The sequence below is a fragment of the Epinephelus fuscoguttatus genome, linkage group LG10, assembly GCF_011397635.1.
Source record: "Epinephelus fuscoguttatus linkage group LG10, E.fuscoguttatus.final_Chr_v1".
Lineage (NCBI taxonomy): Eukaryota > Metazoa > Chordata > Actinopteri > Perciformes > Serranidae > Epinephelus > Epinephelus fuscoguttatus.
Window position 1 is genome coordinate 8,763,083 of NC_064761.1, and position 23,186 is coordinate 8,786,268.

A 23,186-nucleotide genomic window follows, 5' to 3' on the forward strand; every position below is an offset into this window, starting at 1 on the left:
AGATGGATGGATGGATGTTTTTGTACATTTCAAATGCACAGAAAGTTAGATATTAACCTCATTAATTTGGAATTGCTCACTACTTATTACATTTTACAGGTAAGACAATAAAAATGATTACACTTGGGTATCAGAATTATACCTGAAATACTGCACCAATATATTAGTCATTTTGTGTAATTTCCCATTTAATAAATAAACTATTACTATAAAAAACAAACTATTATGTAGCTGTAAGACAATTTAAGGGTTCATTCGGCTAATGTATTTGTAAACAACTATTACTTTTTCTATGGGCAACCATGTGTAGAGGCTGCTGTATGAACAAATAATGAATGACAATGAAGTAAAATACATCTGTGATAATGTTAAGTATGTCCTCATAGCAGAGGTTACAACTGTTGCCAAATACTGTAAATTAATGAACACTTACTTCTGCCTATGACTACGTAATAGTGGGTTAAAAGCCCTTTATTAAATGTTTATCTGGTGTTACTAAATGATGAATAGGGGGTTAAAGTTTTACATAAGAAAGTAAAAGAAATATGGGACAACTCCTACAACTGACATAAGATTACAGTGTGACTTCCTGTGCGTTTCTTGCTGATCTTGTTAACTTGTTTTTCTAAGTCCAACTGTGTCTACAACTGAAAAACAGTCAACAGTCAAGGTGAGCTCAATCTACATTTCCTCTGATGCGTCAAATTTCTCCATTCCTTTTAATTACCCACTCACGGTGAAGTAAAAGTCACATCAAAGTCTGAATGTTTTTTTGCAGGTCTTGTCATATGTCTCCTGAATGGAACAGAGTACTGCTGAATACAAAAAGAAATAATAAAAAAAAACTCCCCCTTCTCACCTCTGTTACTGTAAACAGAGAGCGGATAAGGGTTTAGGCTTTGAACTTATTTTGTGAATGAATCCGTGGGAGGGCAGAGAGCTAAGTTTAGAACTCAGAGAATCAAAACAACTCCTGCTTGCCCTGCATGGCTTTCCCCGAAACGTAGATGGGAAACCAAGACAGAGAAAAAGTCTGAGGGACATCAGTGTAGACAATAACAGAAAGTGGTAGCTGACAGTACAGGTGGGGCTTCAAGAAGTTGAGAAGCTGACAATGAATAGGTCAACTCATGTTACAACACAAGAGCAAGTCCACCTTGTCCTTAGATAACCCCCTCGTGTCTTTGTCAAACTTTCTCATGTGATCTGTGGGCGTGTCGCCGTCTGTCTCCTCTGCCTGAGTGACTAGACCTACCACAACCATACCGCTCGCTCAAGTCCCTACACCCACGGTCATATTCACACTTTCTGTTGTCACCATCTTCCTCTGGGATCCAGTACAGCCTGTTCTGATCGCTGGCCTGAATAACTGCCTGCATCGTCCCCCACCCTGCACACACCCTGTGCTCACACCCCTCCCAGAGAGCTAGACGCTGACATGTTAGACAGTATGAGTGAACTGGTGAGCTGGTGCTCCAGAGATGAATTGCTCAAACTCGCTGGTTTGAACCGTGGTAAACACACACCAACTGTCTGCAAATGTGCACTGATGCAAAATAATTCACTTGCGTGTGACAGATGGATCGGTAAGTGTAAAGACATAAGTGATCATTTTGCAGATATTTCACAGGATTGGCCACAATGTCATTAACAACTCTGTATGCACAAAGAGGAACATACAGGGAGTATTAATATATTAAGAGTAGTTTCCATGGGTCTGTATTGGTATAATCTATAGGTATAACATGCAGGCTTTACCACAGTTTTAATGCTCCTTAACCTCAAAAACAAAGAACATTTTTGCTGAGCTATATGCTAGTATGTGGACAAATGAAAATAAATTTGGACTATATAGGCAATTATTTCAAATTTTTGAATATCACAATACAACAGAATCCATCACAAGCACACCCCAGATTATGTCTTTAAATTACTATGGAATTGAATTTATTTGACATGAACATGCTAATTCAAGGCATTTGATGAATGTTATGCTGGGCAATGTACAGTGATATAAGATATACTGAAACAATAAATATTTTGCAAAACCATATCATTTGTGTAACAAATTAATGCATTAATGGGATTTTTGCTGCACTGGAATAAGGAGATTTAAGTAATAGATTGTAATAACCTCCACCAAGGAGATTAGGTTCTCCCTCAGTTTGTTAGCAGGAAATTGAAGACTAACTTCTAAACATTTGTTGGTAAACTTTGGTGGAAACCTTAGGCCATGGGCCACAGAAAAACTGATTTGTTTTTGATGTGGATAGTAGGGTTGCAACGGTATGAGATTTCTACAATACAATAACCGTCTCGGAAAACATTGTGGTTTCACAGTATCATGTATCACAGAATTTATATTATTATCAGTTAGAATGCATGGAGGAATGAAAATGGAAAACTTAATGCTGGATAAACAAACATTCTATTACTATAATTGAAACAATTTTGTAAATGGAAATATGGTAGTACCTCCTTGAAACCGGTATATTGCTGCAACTCTAGTGGATAGTAACACCATGTGGCCTTCTTTATAGCACTTTACATTCTGATTCATTAGTCTTGAACAGTGACACGTAAAAGTAAACAAACGATTTGTTATTTTCCATAAACCACAGCAACCATCAGCCAATCAGTGTGATTATGTGATTGTCTATCATTACTGTATCTGCGTACATTTTAATGGAGATCTAAATCAATGTGACTCATGAGGCCTTTGCAGAGGTATGTGCTCTCTAGGGCCACTTCACTAAAAGATTGTGCAGTTCTTGCAGCCATCAACGTGCAGAAATAGGACAAGGGGAAACTCCCTGATTCTTCAAGCACCTACAAAAGGTGAAATGCACCCCTAACTGCACTGCCAAGCAAGGAGTGTCTCAGTGCTCCTGTGGCAAAATTTAAATTAGTTAATTAGGTTTCACACAATCCAAATCTCATTTCTCCGGTCATATGCTCAGTACTCCCCAAACACATGCTTACAAAAAAGGACAGTAAAATGCACTCAACTGCAAAATATGATGGTCATTTGATCTGTAATATCATTAGTGCGATACCTTTTTATGAATCTGACCTTGATACAGGGTTGCAAGTGATGCACAATTCATGGTGCTATCATTTGCCCCTCTGAGTCTTTTCTAAGACTCTATAAAAGACAAATATCACTCACATTACACGGTGAAAATTAAAACAATAAGATAAAAAAATACATACGTATATGATCAAAATTTCATTTACTGAGTAGTTAAGGAAGTACAGTATCTCACATAGGTGAGTACACCCATACCCTCCCATTTTTGCAAATATTTCATTTTATCTTTTCATGAACAATGGGACAGGGACAGTTGTCTTGGTGCTCTTCAGCATGTGTGGCACCTTGGCGAAAAGCACCAAGACAACTGTCCCTTGACTACAGTCAAGTATAGTGGTGGCAGCATCATGGTTTGGGGCTGCATGAGTGCTGCCGGCTCTGGGGAGCTCGGTTCATTTAGGGAAACATGAATTCCAAGCAGAGCTTGATCGCCCCTCTTCAGAAACTGGGCTGCAAGTTTCCATTATCAAGTTTTCCAACATGCTAATGACCCAAAATACACCTAGAAGATGACAACTGCCTTGCTGAGAAGCTGAAGGTGGAGGTGATGGACTGGCCAAGTATGTATCCAGTCCTAAACTCACCTGTGCACCTGTGGGGCATCCTCAAGCTGAAGGTGGGGTAGCACAAGGTGTCTTCACATCCATCTGCTCCATGATATCATCATGGAGGAGTGGGAGAGGATTCCTGAAGCAACCTGTGAGCTCTGGTGAATTCCATGCCCAAAAGGGTTAAGGCAGTGCTAGATAATAATGGTTGGTACACACAATATTGGCACAATTTGGACATGTTCACTGTGGGGTGTACTCACTTATGTTGCCAGCTGTTTAGATGTTGATGGCTGTGTTTTGAGTAATTTTCAGAGGAAGGTAAATCTATACTACTATACAAGCTGTACACTGACTACTTTAAGTTATATCACAGTGTCATTTCTATAGTGTTGTCCCATGAAAAGATAAAATGAAATATTTGCAAAATGGGAGGGGTGTACTCACTTATGTGAGATACTGTAGAAGATGAACTGAAGTTTAAGATGACACATTTCTTCAATATTTTTCTTCAACATTACTTTCAAAACAACAAAAAAGGAAAAGGGCCGAAAGCAAAAGTATGGGCATCCTACCTGGTCAGTGCTTAGTAGCGCCCCCTTTGGCAAGTATCACAGCTTATAAACGCTTTTTGTAACCAGCTCAGTCTTTCAGTTCTTCTTTGGGGGATTTTCACCCATTCTTCCTGCAAAGGGCTTCTAGCTCTGTGAGATTCTTGGGCTGTCTTGCCTGCACTGCTCTTTTGAGGTCTATCTATGGATTTTTAATGATGTTTAGGTTGGGGGACTGTGAGGGCCATGGCAGCAGGCTTACACCTCTTGAGGTAGTCCATTGTGGATTTCAAGTGTGTTTAGGATCTTCAGCTTTTTTACAGATGGTGTGATGTTTACTTACAGAATTTGCTGGAACTGAAGTGAATCCATTCTTCTCTCTACCTGTGAAATGTTCTCCGTGCCCCTGGCTGCAACACAAGCCCAAAGCATGATGGATCCACCCCGTGTTCAACAGTTGGACAGGTGTTATTTTTACGAAATTTTGCACTCTTTCCTCTCCAAACATGAGTCCAATTTTTTTTTTTAACTTCACTTCACTGTGTATATATATATATATATATATATATATATACACACACACATACATATATATATATGATGTTTTGCCTACCACATATCCCTAGTTCAAGGGCTACTATACATGAAGAAGCAATCTAAAGGTCTCACATAGTCACCAATTATCACTGAAAACATAAAAAAAAAAAAAAAAAATCAAGAACCAACCAATTAAGCAACCAACCTCAACTTTAAGGTCAACATGGACAGGAAGTCCTGACAGTGCTCGCTCAGAATAATGGAAAGATTCAACCCTTAAGAGTTCCTTGAAAACTAAGCAGCTGTGATCTGCTGATGAAGAATGTCTAAGATGGTCAGAAGAACCTGAACAAGCAATTAAGTGGACCTTGAGCAGAAACTGCTGTTGCTTTAACAAACCAAACCAAAAGAAAGCATCACTTTAACAGTTCATTTTCTTACTTTATTGGGCAGTAGAGATGGCACAGTGCAGAACATTAACACCAGCTTTAAATCTTGATTGGGACAAATATTTTAGTGTGAGACAGCAGAGAGTCCAGCCTGTTCATGGCCTATGTCCCACTGCTGACCCAGAACCTTGCTCAAACAAGCCAGTTAGCCACTTGCATGCTGTCTGTTAGCTATGTGAGTGGCTGTATGTGATTAGCATAACCAACATGACTGGGACTGTCCTATACAGTAACAATGAAATCAACTCATTTAGTGCCTTGGAGATTAGATTAACAGATTTGTGTCCAATCTGGTGAAGCAGAAGTTGAAAGTGACATGGAAGGAAGCAATGAGTAAACAAGTGAAGTGATAAGTGAAAAGATAACGGTGAAGTTCATTAGCTGATTACACATAGATAAGAAACAAATACAGCGCAGTGTAGTGGTAAATAGAGTGGCTAGAGTTTATCTCTTTACAGGCTGGACACAGGAGGGCTGGAAGCAGGTGAGCTGGAGCTGCATGCTGCTTTTAAACTTGTTCAACAGCTCTTCCAATAACCTGGTGGAAGAAGCATAAATCATGTGAAATTAATCTTTAGAGCATAAAGCAAATACCAACAGAAAAAGATCATATATATATTAGTAACCACAATGAGACTCACTTCTTATCAGCTCCGCTGTGCAGCTGAGGAAGTGCGTCCAAAGCCATTTTGAAGCTGGCACTAGAAACAAGATGCATGTTTAAAACATTATTTAAAAAACACAGTTATGAACAATGAAAACCAGAGAATACAGTTCAAGATAAGTCTAAGCATGCACACTGACATCCCCACATGAACACATACATGCATGCACACACATGCACACCCGCGTACACCACAGTGCATGCACACAGCAGAACCAGATTACTTTCACTTCCTTTCCAAAACCCACCAAGTAACATAAATAGGGATTGTAGTGAGGGATGTGCGACTGCTAAGATTTATGTTTGTGACATTCACTACCATAAATCACCGGGCACATACGTGAGTTCCCGTCTGTGCCACTATATGAATGTGTTTGTGCTGCACTTACTTGCTTTGAGAGTTTAGGTATGCGGCTATGGCGTCTCTCAGAGCACAGAGTTCAAGGCGAGCCTGAGCACAACGTGGGGTGAGGGGGTCAGGTGTATAGAAAAGAGAAAGACAACAGATGAAATCACATGGACATCTAACTGTCAGCAGTTGGTAGCTTGAACTGCAACGTATCTTTATCAGAAACGACAGGTAAATCCCCCGACTAGTTTGAGGGTCTACTTATGAGTCAGGGTCTTACTATGAGTGATAAACTGCTCTATATAGTGTGAGAGTGTGCCAGTGTGTGTGTGTACCTGCAGTGCTCCATTTTTGCTGAAGGAGGACACACACTGCATAAGACGACACATTTCGTCCGCAACTGACTCAACAATTCTGGACAAAACTCGCGGTACCAGGTCTTTGGAGACTGTGAAGACCTGAGACAGACAAAGTTGGAGATGAAGGCATGAGAGAAAGTTTTAAAATTATTTTTTAAGAGAAGTTTTATGGCATGAACTGGGGAAAATTCTGAATCCTGGTTGAGTTGTCATGGAATGACCCAGCCAGTAAATGCAAGGTTTGATAAAGAGACCAGTACAAAGAACGAAAGAAGAGTTCAGGGTGTGTATGAAGTGTGTAGGTTGTTTGTACCTCAGCATGAACTGTGATGATGTTGACCAAAGCTTCCTTCAGGTAGTTCCTTACACCTGATGGAAAACAGAGCACAAGAACATGAACATAAACCCTGGTAGATGGGACGATGGGATGCTAACAAATAGTGTCTCAACGCTTCTTTTAATCACAACACAGATATACCTCAGGTTAAAACAACAGTTGTCGGGAGAAATTATTGGCAGGGAATGTGAAATAACAGCAAGTGTGTGGTGCTACAGGCATGTCTGACAGATCTTAAGTGCAACACAAACTAGCTGTGTTGCAAATATTGACATGTTAATTAATGGCCATAGCACACACTGGATGCCCCCTATCTGGGGAGTGGAGTAATGTGAATAAGGACATGTTTAGCTCTTTAAGGATGATTTCTAGCTGTGTGTTAATGGATCTTCTGTCCTTACAAACATGGCCTTTTGTTACTTTGGGTGAATGGATTTTGTCAACAGTTTTGTATCTCTAAAGGAAAGGCATTAAAGAAAGTATAATTTTTGGGATTGATACAAAACTCAGAAGTTGTTTTGGCCTTAGTACAGAACAATTTGCTTGAGGGAGATTTCTATAGCCATGATTATTCATGATTAGGAAGATTTGATCAAAGGACAAGAAAAGTAGCTGCTCAAACTGAAGATAAATGATGCAAAGGTTTTAAACTCTTAGGTCTAAATAACCACAGCTCTGCCCACAGTTGTGTAGTTTCATCATGTTTTATTTAACTAGACAGCAATCCAGTTAACCATACAAACAACAGTAAATGGTGAATGTAAGTGGCTGTTCAGTGAAACTGTCAGAGTTAATGATTAACAATTTATCAGAACCACCATCATTCCTGCTAGAAATGTGACTAAGCGAGAGGATGTCATTATTCATAGGTGTTTATGCTTTATGATAAGTCTGACTCTGAAAAGAGTAACAAGCTGAAAAGGCCAAAGATGAAAATAACGCAATTAGATGGAGCGGGAAGTGTATTATTTTTTACTTTACACTGTTCTGTGAGAATAAAAAAAACACAAAGAAGAGAGACCATGTCTAACTTTAAACTCTAACATTTAATAAACTCTAGCAGTGAAACAACCAGAGACAACAACAGACTAAAAGTACTGAAACTGGATTTCTAATGCCTTGCAGCAGCACCCACCCACCAACATGAGTCCCATACGAAAAGTGCAACAAGTGAAAGTATCATATCCTAGAACTGTGGTTTAGTGTCCAAAGTGTTCCTCTTTCACATGTAGCCCAAACACACCAACTCACACCAGCAGGGACAAACTTAAGCAAGGCCCAACTTTCGAGCAATGCTGCCTTTTAAAACTGTAATGTGCTGCTGCCCATCTGAAAATTTACCCCGAGCTCGAACACACTCTCTGACATGTTGCCTCATATCCTGTGCTAAGGTAAACCACATACACACATTTAGGGTTCACCTGGGTTTGGTGCATCTGGTGAGCAAAAAAGTCAAACTACACTCATGCACACACATTGCTGCACACCCACAGCACAAGACAAAGGCCATGAGACTTTTAGGGGGACCAATCAAGCGATCTCAGTGGTGTTTACAGTAAGCCATCAAAGAGCTGTGCTTTACACATGACACATACACATGACACATATGAACCACAACAACAAAGAACAGAACAGAGATGTGGCGTACTCATCCCACAGAAGGGTTTGGGTCTAATTTCTGATAGTAGCAGGGTCAGTTAGTGGTTGCCGCTGGTGATTTCCCCCAACATCTCAGACACACATCCCAGGTTTTATCATCATCACACACAAGAGAGAGAGTACAGTAGGGCTGATCATGGCAAAAATCATAGTCTTGACTATTTTGGTCAATACTGAGATTAGATCAATTACTCACTGACTTTGGAAACATCAGGCATTAACTGAACATTTTAAAAGATTCGTCTTTTTAACAGTGTATTTTATTGAAGTTTAAATATAATTCAACTGTAGATGGCTCATTGGCAATAATTCTGAAAGTCGTTTCACACCAAGCACATTTTTTGGTCCAAAAATATAGCATGGGAATTTATAAAAACAGATTTTGTAGCTTCTTATGAATGCATATCCATGCTGAACATTTTGTGCTGGAAAAACATATCTGGACAGACCTTGATTTCAGCTGTTTACCCAATGAAATCCTTTGTTCCAACTGATGTCATACCTCCAGGTCATAGCTAGCTTGCTGCCAAACTGGGGAACATTTTATCATTTTGGTTTCTGCTTCAGCTGAGATATGATGAAGATGCTAACATAGCTAATGTGCACTTACTAACGTCATATGTGGGTAACAGAAGTTACATGTTGGTCACAATCTCAAACAAACAGAAGCACATGGCTAATTATTATGCAGTTTGATGTCATCGGATGAACAGATGCTACTTTGTCAGACCATAATCAAACAATCCATCTTCCCTGGTTGGCATTATGTAGCATTCCATGTAGCAGTGATATTACAATGGTAGTGAAGGCTTTCCTAAGAAGAACAAAGTACTCAGATTTCTTAATGGATGGGTAACTGTTTGTCAGATTGGCGGTCTGATGCCAAATGGCGTAGTTGATAGGTTACCGTCCGTCAGCCATATGTAACATATAAAACAGAAGCTCCGAATCAACTGGGGGAAGGATGGTGTGAAACATTAGGAGGCAGGGCTGACTGACTGCAGGGCATGATTCTTTGTAACTGCAGGGAGAACATATTTTTCAGAGAAAGAGGACTTCAGAGCAATGGGCGTTTGTTGTCAGGATAACATTCTCCGTCTGGATAGGTTTTTGTTGTGTTGAGTGGACGACGGCTCTGTTTAGGCGGAAACTTTTGTTTGGTTTTTCTTTGTCAAAACAACAGTGCTCACATGAATAGTTTTAACTGGTTGACTGCTTGATCATGTTGCCTTTGCTTTGTAGCTTATGTATTTATTTTAATCTGAAAAATTGCTTCTCTTTTACTATTGTATGTCATTGTACCCTTCATTTTTTCTTTTCTTTTCCTTTTACATTTATTATTTTATCATTTCAAAAGCCTCCTGTGGACAAGTGTTGCGAATTAGCATGTGTACTAAAACACTCAAACAATGCATCTGGTCCATCCAATGCAATTGTGATGTCCACATCAAATAAACAATAAATAAATAAATAAATAAATGAAACATGGCAACGTGAATAATTTAGACTGGACCCAGTGTGTCATGGAACCAAATACTGATATATTGTAATAAAAATAAACAACAGAAATGTAATTCTCTATCGTAAGACGCCTGTTGATAATTCCTGAACTGCAGCTTGTGCTTGTTTAGACAGGGCAGGCACAACAGACTGACTAAAATGCAAGTAGTGGGGCTCAAGCGCTTTCAGCATACACTTAAATTTTAGCATTCTCTAGCAATATATTCAGGTGATGCTGTAACAAATGAAATGTTAGCAGCCATCCTGAGAACTCTGTCTCATAACATAACGAGAGTTCAACAGTCTGAACCTGCATCTAACCTCGCTGTTGCAAGTTATTTTTAGAAATTAAGTCACTAAGAGGTTCTGAGAAGTCGCCAAGTTACCAACACTGAGTGCACTGCTGTAAAGAAAAGGAGAGCACTTAATTTCTAACACAAGATAAAACAGTAGCATCACTGCAAAACGGAATGTGAATGTTTTCATCATCATTGGGAGCAAATACTTTAACTGAAAGGTTCTAGCGTAGAGTACCTGTAGGTGTTTGGCAGTCTCTCCAGTCAAAGTATCCAGCGTAGATGCCAGGCTCCAGAGAGCCTGCGATGGGGTCAGCTCGTCTCTCGATGTAGGCCTCAAAGAGTTTTCTGTCCAGCTCTCGTACAGCATCCACACTCAGCTAAAATATCAAAGACACATAATGTTACTACAAAAATATGGGGAAGTATATTTTGAGTAAACAGTATCTTTTTTCACTGTCGCATCTAAGTCCAAGCAGGCTGTAAAATTGCACAAATAAGAATCTATCTTTCAATAGAAATACTTAATCTTTGTTGCATGTCTGTATTTGCAATCAAGAGAGCTTCTGGCAACTGGAGTCTGTATGTGTCAACATACAACACGTGTATGTTTGGCTGGGCAATGGGAATGAAACCAATATCATGATATAAAAGAAAGACGTATATTCACAGTTGTTATTCATAATTTGGCCTGCGACTATCGATTGGTGGCAAAATGGTTAAGACTGCATTTATACGAGCTAAGCAGACAAACGGCATTACCATTTCCTCTTAATCACCTATTCACACACACCTACATGAACCAGATGTAGCAGCGCTGCCGAGAAAGAAAAATTCAGAAGCTGGAAAAAGAAAATGTTTTGATATTTTCCCTTAATTAATAACTTAAATAGTTAATTGATTATCAAAACTGTTATCTGTTCATTTTCTGCTGATGGAATAAATAACTAAGCATTCCAGCACTAATGATATGGTAAATGTATTCAAAATCATATATAGAAATAATCAGAATGACATCAGACAAATGTGATCACCCAGGCCCCACTCTAATGCATTGTGCATTGAAGTGTGTAAAATAAAAACTTCAGTGTCATTTTTGTTTGTTAAACATCTGTATCTGCTTGGAATTATTATTAATTATTATTTATTTGGACAACAGAATTGTGTCACATCATGATCATATAATTCTCAAAATGTTTCCAATCAAAGTCAAATGATAAATAAGTGATAATATTGAGCTGCATTTGTATGCAATGGGAGATGCTCTAATATTATTTAACTGCATATCCTGTTTGTTACATTTAACTGCTTCAGTGCTGCTTCAGAGGAAAGGTGTGGGGAATTTGACTTTTTGCCGTGTTGATGGTACAGCTGTGCCAGCTGTATGGAAGGTGCATGATGGGGAAATTCTTATTTTTCAATGCTCTGTTACTAAGTAATATTTGAAGATTAAAATCAAGACAAACTGTCACCCAAATCTTGCTCTCTAAATACTAATAGAGCATCTAAAGTCTAAATCGATCTTTCAAAGAAAATGGTGTTCACCAGTTTTTACTGGAAAACCAACCGAACACTTCCTTGCTTTGTGAATCAGCCATTAGTCACTCTGTGTGTGTGTGTGTGTCTGTGTGTGTGTGCGCGTGCACCTGTGTGTGTGTGAGAAGAGAAAGGAGTGAAAATGTGGAACTGAGCTTCTAAGACAATGACCTTTACTTTCTTTTTAAGAAAAGAGTCATATTTTCAGCATCTCTCTGATCAGCTTTGTTGTTAATGCCAACACAACTCACTTCTCATCAGCAGTAGGACACAGAGCTCAGTTCTCTTTTGGTAGTGTGTGTTAGACTGACCCGTGTGATCTTCTCGGTGCCTGTAAGTCCATGTTTCTCAAAGTGATCAGCCAGGTTCAGGAAAGTGCGTCTCTCGAGGTACTGGCAGTTACTGAGGATGATCAGCAGACGCTGCTCCTATACACAAAAACATGATTATACTTTTATATTTCACATTATGCATTCCGTCCCCTGACCTTAACTTTCACAACTTCATGCCTAATGCCAAACCTTAACCCTAACACCAACATAGGTCTAACTTTAACCCTTTAACCAAGTCTTAACCCTTGAACAGCCATCGAAAGAAGTGAGGATTAGACAAAATGTCCTTATTTTCTTAAAATGTCCTCCATTTTTAAATTTAACTTTTCTAAATGTTCCCATTTAACTAAAATGTCATCACCTTCCAACAATGTCCTTGCTTTCCTACAGTGTCTTCACTTTCTAAAAAATCTCAGCCCTTTTCTATGTGTCCTTAACTAACTAAAATGTCCTTACTTTGCAAAAATGTCCTCACTTGCTAAAATGCCGTCACTCGAATTATCTTTGCACAAATGTTCTGTTTTCAAAAATTTCTTGACTTCCTAAAATCTTATCTCTTTTCAAATATATCCTAGCTAACATGTCCTAATCTTCTAAAATGTTCTGCCTTTTCCAAAAGTGTCCTTACTTCCCACACTTGTCCTCATTTTACAAATACATCTTTGCTTTCCAAAAATGTCCTGACTTTGCTGAAATGTCCTCACTTTCCAAAATGTCCTCACTCTGTGGGTGTGAAACTCAAATCGTTGCTCACAAACAAATACGTACAATGGCATACACAATATTTCATACAAATTTATAGAACACAAGCACATAAACAATGACAAGAGTGATGGCAGAATGGTTTGCCTAAATTCTGATGACCCAAAATGATGTTGTCATCGGCAGCAATTTGTTTTTCATACTCCATCTAACCAAGTCTGCAGACCTACAGACAAGACAGAACACTTCAGTGGGCTGACAACCTGACATCTACTGTATCTGGTAACGGCAGTCAGGCACCATCCTTGTGCCAACTTGCCTAACACTAGATTTCATATCATGAGTGACACCAGTCTGGTCAGCCGCTTTCAGTCGAGTCTGGCTGCCTAACCCCTGCTACGCATATTTGGGCTGGGGAAACCCCGTCTGCACCTTGCTCCATTTCCCTTTACCAGAAGCACTCTACGCCCTGCTCTTCCTCCTCCTCGTCCTCCTCCTCCCCTGCACTTAAAACCCCTTCACTAACATCTCATACAAGTTACAGGAAATGAGGACGTATCTGCTTCGTGTCCACAACCAGGAAACAGCCTGATAACATTTGTGGTTTGAATGACTGAGACACGTGTTTGTCCTGTTGTGTAAAGGAGAGCCCACGCTTTGGTGACGCTGCCAGATGTGGGCCTTCAGGTGTAATAACCCTAAACAGTTTAAAGGAAATTAAAAAAAAAATATTACACTTACAGATGTTGGACTGAAGCCCTCTTGAACTGCAGTAAACCTATCTGGAGAGGACAGGTCCACTGACATGCTGCTGCACACACAAGAGAGATTTTAACATGTTTTCAGAGTCGAGCACATGGTGATCAAAGATATGAAAAGGTCATCCAAATACTTACTGAGATGTGTCAGTGTCTCCATCAGTTTTAGAGCTCAGCTGCTCCAAGCAGTTTATGAAAACCTGTGTTGAACACGAGAACACACTTGTCAGGCATGGTGTGAAAAACACTACTTAGGTGCCATGCTCGCATCTTACTCTACATGATGAACACGCTCAGTTCACTACATTTCTCTCAGACTGCCCAAGGTAACGCAGGGTGAAGGTCCTTTTAAGGGAGGATAAAGAGCTAAGACTGTGGCTTGACTGCATGTTAAATGGGTATGGGATGTCTAGCTTTTCACAATTTCAGGTTAAACACTGCGCTCCATTCTTTTTATTTGTCAGTCAAAACATCCATAATGTAATCTGCATGCTGACAGATCTTACTTTCATGATGCCCACACTGAGCTCTGTGGCCTGGTCCTGGACCTGGTCTAACTGCAGCACCTGAAGAAGAGACAGTGAAAATTCAAGTTACTTAAAATCTGACATTGTGTTACTCAATGTGTGAACAATTTCAAAACAATCTTAGGGTTGCTTTGCAAATAAAAATGTTCTTAACTACAGCTGAAACAGTTGGGACCGCAGAGAACAAGATTTGCTTTGCCTACACCTCACTTTATTGTTTAGCTCAGTTATTGATTCTATGTTTTGACCCATCCTAAAAGAAGCAGTGTGCTGAGATGGTGCAGCGCCGAGGACAAGTTTAAGTATATGATATTTAAAGTGCGTTAGAAACAAATGTTCGTGACTGGCCAAACAAATTATACTGACGTACCAAAACCCAAAGCGTCGATGGCAACAAATAAGTTGTAAGAGGCCAAAGTCATGATTATGTTCAACAATCATATATTGTACTTCTGCTACTCTAGTTTCTGTGTTTGCATTGATTATTATGGATCTCACATTGATTTCTCCTGGTTTGATCTCCAGGGGCTCTTTGAGTGACTGCAGCATCTGGACCATGCACTGCTCAAACTGTGAAGGCTGCAAAAAAACACGAGAATACATTTTACAAAACTGGCTCCTAAAAACATCATAAAAGTTTTAATTGCATCCTCAGCAAAGACGAAAACACATTATGGGTGAAGAAAATGACCAAAACAAAATGATAATATCATACTGTACATTTAATGGTCAGAGGGAATGCTTTACTGTACACAAAATAAATACAAATGCCATTTTATATCTTGTTTTTGACATGCTGCTGAGTAAAAAGAGGAAAATGGTGATTTACAGTGTACAGTGCTACATATGACTGACATTTGTTGGAGCATAGCTATCATTTCTAATTATGATGTGACATACTGCTTGATGCACCAACACATCCTTACCAGGCTGGTGATCCCCTCATTATCTACGACCCAGTCCTCCTTCTCAGCGAGCCTCTTGACATCTGAGTGTCAACAAACAGCACAAATATGAATCAAAATGGCAATTACTAGAAAGCTGTGTACAGTGAATTGAACTTTCAGACAAAAAAACCCTTTCTATCCTTTCTATATATAATGTGTGACACTTGTCACACAGGGTCATTACTAGACATGAACAGAATTTAAAAGTTTCTGAGAAAAACCCACAATATGATATAAAATCAGGTTTCTCTGACGAGACCACAATTTGATGTGAGTGTGGGGAAAAGTTAAGTGAAAACCAGTCACTCTTCTCAAAATGACCATACCTAACCACATGTGAAACTGAGCATGTCTGGTTTTAGTCTCATAACACTTTCTCCATTACTACCCTGTCGGTTTTAAGAGGTAAAAGGTGACAGTTGAGGACACTGACCACCAAATACTCAATGACACAGACATGTGTCTATAGTGTAGGTATTAGCTTTTATAATTATAAGTCTTCAGTTTGAATTTTTTTAAATACATTTTTTCTTTTTTGTCCCAATTATACGACATACTACTTGAATGCAGTACATAGCATGACTGTGGCAGTACATAGCATGACTGTCTCTGCTATGTACTGCTATGCAGTACATAGCAGAGACAGGACCAGGTAATTGCTTTGCAAGTCACAAGTAAGTCTCAAGTCTTCGCACTTAATTCCCAAATCAAGTCCCTCATCAACACTGAAAAATCCCAAGTGAAGTCCCAAGTCCTGAACTTTGAGTTTCGAGTCCTAAACAAGTCATAATGCACTCTTTACCACATATTATGCCATTTTAACAATGGAGTAATAATACATTAAATTTACAAAAATCATGAGTGCTTTTTAAAATATGTATTTATTCCTTAAAATAAGTTTGTTGGAAGTTGATGCATTTCCATCCGTAATTCTAGATCCACACGTTTTGCATATTGCATTTCGTTTTTTGTTGCCCACCTATGTGGTTGGTGGTGGTTTAGTTCATAAACAAAATAATCTTTTTCCATTTCATTCCATTTTTCATTAGGTCTTCACGGTTCTCTCCTGCGACTCAATTTGATGTTGTCGGATTGGTTCAAACAAAGTGGATCTGGGGAAATAAGGGTCAACTTGCTGAGAATGAAAAGCATTAATGTTGATTCAAGAAATTCAGAGAAATTAATAGATTTGTAAGAAAATGTTTCAAATAACAGTTTTTAATCTTTGGGCAAGTCAAAAGACTCAAGTCCAAGTGAAGTCACGAGTCAGTGGTGTTAAAGTTCAAGCTGAGTTTTCTTTGAGTTTGTCAATTCGAGTCTAAAATCATCAAATTTGAGTCCACAACTCTGGTATGAAGTATATACTACTATACACTAAATGTTATAGTATACTGTTTTTTCAGTTAGTAAACACAAAAACAAATGTAGTTGATCGTTCTGTGCAAACAGGAAATGATACATGCACCAATCAAACTGCGACTTCAGAATGACACAGACAATCAAACTTGAACCAAGAAACCTTCATGTGTTTCTAAAAATGTTAAATTCATGCTTTAGTTTTCTAGAATCTTCCTGAACAGTTGATCTACATGGAAGTGACTGTGTTAAGTGTGTTTAACACTTACGTACTTACTCAGTTTTCCAGTGTGAACACCATTAATCAAAATCTGCTTAGGACAGTTATGAAGTTTAGAATTTGGACAGAGCTTGTTTTATTCCAATAATTTAAAAAAAAAAAAAAAAAATCCATGAAAAACCAAAAAAATATTGAGTTGAAGATCTAATAAACCAAAATCCAAGTGAAAACAGGATTATATTACAAATAGAACTTCCAGCACAAATGATACAGCTTTAATGTAGTATTCAAACATTTTTAACCAACTGTGACGACTTTGTTGCATAATCAGCAGCTTATTTGCATTTTGTAAATAACATAACGCAAGCATGGGGACATAATTAATTTGTGAACTGATCGTTTAAAAATCTTGATAATATTCAATGATCACTTCCAACTTAAAAGGTCAAATTTTACTTATACCCCTTCCATCCATTACTGCGTCTGCTCACCTTCTGTCGTATGCAGCAGAGTCACCATGAGGCAGTGAACTCTCAGCTCCAGCAGCAGATCCTGGATCACCTGCAGCAAATCATTTGGGATCTCCAGAGCAGAGAGAGCCTCATGACAAGCCCTGGATGAGAGACATGAGAGGCAACAGAGAAAGTGACAGAGAGAGGCAGGTCAATAAATGGTATGGCAGGCATAAAAACCCCTTCATATAACCACGTCAGCACTACACATAATCAGTGAGAGACACAATCGAACCTGACGGTGTGTATGATTTGTGTAAGCCAGTCTCCAGTGAGCTCCGTCTTGTTTTCCCAGCCTCCATAAAAATTCAGCTCCCCCTGTGGCAGGGTGGTGGGGAGAAGAGCCCCACGGATGAGCTTCACCAGCCGATTGGTCATCTCCTCAATCATTTTCTAAAAAACATGCAGCGAGACACACAAACAATAAGGTTTATGTGGCACATATTTATAAAACACAACCTTGGTGAGTAAGAATCTTAAATTAACACTTTAGTGTAAATAGTCACAACGACGCATACTTTAAAGTCATTCTGTCTCTGTCTGGCATTCTTCTTGGATTTTTCCACCTGTCCAGATTTCTCACCAGTCTGCAGAAAGAAAGAAAAACAAGAAATACTAATAATACTACTACTACTTAAACTAAATATCTGTAAATTCAAACAAGTCAGCAATGTGTCAATGTCTTTTTAAAGACTTTTTGTTCGGTCTTCACTCTTCACTTTTGCAGCAATCTGAGATGTTTCTTAACCAGATCAATTGGCTTTTAATTGTTATGCCAACAACAGGCCAAACACTGTATTTAGGCTGTGTGGTGGTTCTCAATTTTACCATTTCAAAATGTTTGGTTTTAGGGCTTTTGTTAGACCACCTGAATTTAATTTCCAGGAACTACAACACAAAATGAAGACAGACCATCCCTTAATGTTTTTTTGACATAACCGAGTGGAGCTGTAGCATTAGATGAATGGAATGGAAACCCTTAAAACAAATCATTCATACAGGCCTGTAACGTACAGTAGAGCCACAGTGAAACAAGATTGTATTCTCGTCAGGCCTGTCAAGACAATTGCCTTGTGGTACACCAAAAATGTGTTCTGTGAATTCATTTCTGAAAAGACCCGTTGATGTGAATTACAAAAAAAGTCACTTTTCCATAGTCTGAGCATTAAAAAATTCCGATCACCTCCTTTATTTTGGGGTGGAGGGAGTAAAAGAAAAAAGGATATCTGAATTATGGCTAGATACCACGAAAGGTAAGCGGGACAAAATGTTTTCTTGATTAGGGTGAACCCATGTGAAGTATGTGCAGTATCCTTTTCAGGTTATTTGTTTCTTATCACTGTAAAAGCTTCCCAGGTATTTACCTCACTGAAAAGGCTTCCATTAACATAAGAGATCCAAAGCTTCCAGAAGTTGGGCAACTGACCGATCACCACATCTGAAAGCTTCTCCACAAACTGCACCTGCTGTGGGGTTTCAAAGCGCCAGGCTGGAACAAAGACACACACATACTGTAATACACAAACCCCCCCGCACATAGTACTTATCTATGCTGTTCTCGAAGGTGACGGGGGGGACTTAAAGGATGAACTAGCAAACCACGCTGGCTTGAAAATGTCTTTTGTATTTCTAAGAATTACAGAAGAAGTTATTTAACTTCCAGTCACCAGGCTGCAGCTGTTTGTACTTTTACTGTACTGTCTGATATAAGGAGACACACTGCATTGCACTTACGCATGACTCCTGTATACTGTGATTCCCCTAAGCGCTGTGCAGGGCAAAAAGTGTTACAAACACAAACAAACAAATGCACACTCAGAGTGTGCCTCAGAAAGGGAAGCCCCTCCTAAGCACCAAGTGTGTGGGAGAGTAATTTGTGATTGTGGTACTCACTGCTGGGTCGCGGCGTCCGCAGGCTGCCCCCTCTCTTCAGAGACGCAGTATGGCTGAGCCTGCCGAGGGCCGACGGACGGGTATCCCCCTCCGGATCCAGAGCTCCGACACCCACTAAGAGAAATAACGGGGGGGGGGGGGGGAGAAATGAGAAATGAACTTGCAGGGAAAAGAAACACATACTTCAGATATCAAATAATCAAATAAGCCATTTTCATAATTCCACATTCCTCAATAAGCTCAGCAGGCTTTCACACCAAACAATCCTCCCTCGCCCCTCTTGGCCTTTCTTTATTTGTGTTCTGATCCATCTCTGCCGTGGCCCACAGCTGAGAGAATGCACCCTTGTTTCCAGGGCGAGGAAACAGAGCTGTGGGCTTTGTGAGCGCTGGGGTGAAGTGGGTTTACATCGGCCACACTGGGCCTCAGTTACGTCTGATCCTCAGGCAAGCACCGCCGCTCCACTAGATGGCATCGGGGAGCTTTGCAGCACAGACAAATGAAAAAGTCCTTCTGCAACCACACACTCCTATCTCGGCTAGTGAGATAACTTTAGTGCAATGAATCTGTGAGATAACTTTAGGATAACAGAAGAAAGGGGCGAAAGTTGACAAACAGGAGTGAAAGTGAAACACTGCAGTGCTGAGAGGGGATCAAACTTACAACAATGAAAATGAAACTTTAAAAGACAAATTCGTGCAACGCTGCAATACGCCTACATGTAGTTTGTCTAAACGAAGGGAGACGGATGGCCACATTTCCAAAACATGTGTCTGACACACACACAGAAAAGTGTACTGGTGAGTCACAGACTGAATGTGTGTAAGCAAGTATTGAGAAATCCCCAAGCGAAGGAGCAAATGTGGTTGAGCCGGCCGTGCACACAACACAGCCATCCAGTCTAGAAAATGTAAGGAAATTCTCGATTGACTCAGATTATCTGTAAACAAACGACGCTTTCTCACATCCCACACACAAACACACACTGACACACAGCGCATATGGAGCTGTGCAGAGTCTGTCTCTGTGATGTTTTTCTCTCTTTTTACAGGGATGAGAGCTGCTGTTGATCCAGGTGTCAGCTGAACCCCCAGCGTCTTCAGATACACAAGTGAGTGTGTGTGAGACAGTTTAGGTGTAAGTGTGTATGTGTGCAGGGCTGCTTTAAGTGCTCCAACGAGTCATTATGCCACTATGTTTTTTCCTTCTAAAAGTCTGAGGGTTAAAATGTAGGAACTACTGTGTATGTGTGTTTAAGACGCTGAGACAATGTGTGTCACCTCTGCTCACTTCCTCATCAGCTCTGATGCTTCTCTGCAGGTCGGACGAGTTCCTGTTCCCTAAGGGGTCACTGACCCTGACCACACACACACACACACACACACACACACACACACACACACACACACACACACACACACACACACACACACACACCTGCTTTCTCTCTAAACACACACACTTTTCTGTCTCCTATTTAAATGTATTTTATTTCCCACACTACAAAATGTAAGACTCATCATTTTTCACTAATTTCCACCCAAAAAGTAAAAAAGATATTATTTTTGATTTTTACCCACTAGAACTGCAATGATTAATCAAAGAATCTAGAAATTGTCAACCAATAAATTAATTGCCACTAATTTGATAATCGATAAACCTGTTCAGTAATTTAAAAAAAAGTCTCGTTTCTTTTGTCCTCTATTAAAGTAAACTGCATATCTTTGGTCAAAACAAGACATTTGAAGACATCATTCTGGGTTTTGGGAAATACTGATCAACATTTTTCATCATCTTCTGACATTTTGTAGGCCAAACAACTAATTGATTCATCGAAAAAATAATGGACAATGAAAATAATTATTACTTGCAACCCTATTACCCATATTTTATGCCCTCAGAGACCTAAAAGTTGTTAAGCTACCTGCAGCAAAACACTGAACACTGTATTTTATAGCAGGTTCTTTTGATGCATCTGGTAAGGAAGAGTCAAAAGAAAATAAAGTGAAAATGTGCAAGAATCCCTTGCAGACAGTTGGAAAGCAACAAATTGTAAAAGTTTATTGTATCTTCATTTCTCATTTTTATCTGAATTCCACCAGCTTTTTGGATTGAACAGATGAACAGATGATAAAAAATGAAAATAAATTGATAAGTTTATTGACACCACCCCACACTCATCAGATCACAAACATGCTAAATGAAAAGTAATAATTTACACGATTCTCCTAGAGGGGTACTGAATGACTGAGTCTAAAATCACAACCGCATGTTTCCCAGTCAAACATACGAACACTAGAATCCCTCTAATTGTTCACTGACAAACCTATTTTCCTACGAGCAAAATTTCCTGCTAATTGTATTGATATTGGCAGAAGAAGTGCTGTTCAGGAAATAAGAATACTGCAGTTTATAATTGAATCGGGCAGAGTCAGATTGCAGCACCAGGGCACGATGGGACTGTTTAGACATACGGAAGCAACTTGCGCTGCTCTGCTCCCTCACAAGAAAACTCCAGCTTCAGGCTTTTGTTTCAACAGAGATGGATGGGTCTATTTCACATTTATGGCAATTTATAGGCTAATTAATGGAATCATAACTCCAGCAGAACGACCTCTGGCCTCATATTCTGGACTCGGAAACACAGGAGACAGAGAAAATGACATCAGTTACCTCGGACATGGCTGATCCATCACAGAGGACTAATCCCTGCCACGTGTGATGCTGACAATAGCATAAAAGATGGCGTATAAATACACTGAGCTGGTGAATGTGATACGAGGAGGAAAAAGGAGGCCGCCAGCAGAGGGGTCGGCTGTGGGGTACCGGTAAGGGGGGATTCTGGCTATTTAAGAGGAGGGGTAAGTGTGGGAGGAAGGGGGAGGAAAAGTGGGGTCGGGGGAATGTACTGGATGTGGTTTTATGATGGTGGCTGTTCAAGAACTGCCTGGGTGGAGGGATGTTTCAAAAGCATGGGTTTCGTACTTGGGCGAGAGGTGAGCAGCAAGGAGCAGGGATGGTAAATAGCTACCAGGTGTGTGTGTGTGCGTGTGTGTGTGAGAGGAAGAGGTGGGGCTAGAGGGGCTCTCTGTAAAATGTGACAGCAGAGGGGACAGGAGAGAGCTGGCTGTAGCAAACTACAAGAGTAGAAATGATCAGTGCACGCACCTTTCTGTACGTTTGTCTGCTTTCCATATAATGTCGATGAAAATTGTCCTCACCAGAAAAATTTCAGTTTTGGTCACTTGTTGAAACAATTAAGAGAACCCTGTGGAGTTTGTGACCAGTAGCCTTGCTGTTTAGTGTTGTGTGCTGGGCCGAGCATCACAAACAGTTTTTTTGTGTTATCAAAAGGGTTTTACATTAAAAATTAAAGTTTCCAAGATTTGTATAGGTAACCAATTTTGTGCCAATCAGTCAGCCACCGAGGGACTATACTGAGCATGCTCTATGCACCCAAAATTAGCAACGTGCCAACAAAAAAAATCAAGAAATAAGAGGACTGCTTTCATGGATTTTAGGTTTCAAAATATTCCAAATTTCATTTAGCAAATCTTTTGATGAGAAGCACAGTACACAAACAAAATTGTGTTTATTTATGAGAAAGCTTTACAGGGTACCTTTTTCTTCACAACAACCTAGAGATACATTTCCTTACAAGTGGCCTCATGTGGTTGTGCGAATAATGACTGTCCTTTCTTGGTGGCGGAGGCGGAGGTAGCGTGACGTTATTCATAACACTGCAGAAAAGTCTTGGCAATGAGGCTGGGGTGGATTTACAAATCGCATGATCTCGACAGTGATGACCGCAACTCATGTCCTGCCTGCTGGAAACAGTCAAGTTGGGTTTCTTTTTAATACGAAAGTGATCTTTTCCTAAACTTAACCAGTTAGCTTTAGTTACCTAAACTTAAACAGAGCTTCACTAGGTGACATGGCAGATCAGGAAACAGTCTAGTTTGGAAACGTCATATAGGCCATTTTGGAAGACAATGACAAATGTGTTATGTGGTAAGAGGACTTGTGTGCAGTAAACCTGTCTATTCATGTGTTGTCAGAATTG

At 39.7% G+C, this 23,186-nt stretch overlaps 1 protein-coding gene across 3 annotated transcripts in view; it reads right to left on the reverse strand.

The window, feature by feature from the left end:
• Positions 1-5,147: 5,147 nt before the first annotated feature.
• Positions 5,148-23,186, reverse strand: part of exoc2 (exocyst complex component 2) — a 56,758-nt gene continuing 38,719 nt past the window's right edge. For 2 of the 3 annotated variants that reach the window (XM_049587944.1, XM_049587945.1), the window contains exons 12-28: positions 19,124-19,237; positions 18,595-18,719; positions 17,749-17,817; positions 17,466-17,623; positions 17,210-17,331; positions 15,122-15,183; positions 14,694-14,774; positions 14,175-14,234; positions 13,807-13,868; positions 13,652-13,721; positions 12,188-12,304; positions 10,579-10,720; positions 6,862-6,917; positions 6,525-6,647; positions 6,230-6,291; positions 5,818-5,877; positions 5,148-5,714 (exon numbers count right to left, since the gene is read on the reverse strand). In XM_049587944.1, coding sequence (XP_049443901.1) covers positions 5,621-5,714; positions 5,818-5,877; positions 6,230-6,291; positions 6,525-6,647; positions 6,862-6,917; positions 10,579-10,720; positions 12,188-12,304; positions 13,652-13,721; positions 13,807-13,868; positions 14,175-14,234; positions 14,694-14,774; positions 15,122-15,183; positions 17,210-17,331; positions 17,466-17,623; positions 17,749-17,817; positions 18,595-18,719; positions 19,124-19,237 — 1,577 coding nt within the window. In that variant the 3' untranslated portion in view covers positions 5,148-5,620. The remainder of the gene's footprint in view (positions 5,715-5,817; positions 5,878-6,229; positions 6,292-6,524; positions 6,648-6,861; positions 6,918-10,578; positions 10,721-12,187; positions 12,305-13,651; positions 13,722-13,806; positions 13,869-14,174; positions 14,235-14,693; positions 14,775-15,121; positions 15,184-17,209; positions 17,332-17,465; positions 17,624-17,748; positions 17,818-18,594; positions 18,720-19,123; positions 19,238-23,186) is intronic. The other variant, XM_049587946.1, reaches the window with a different exon arrangement.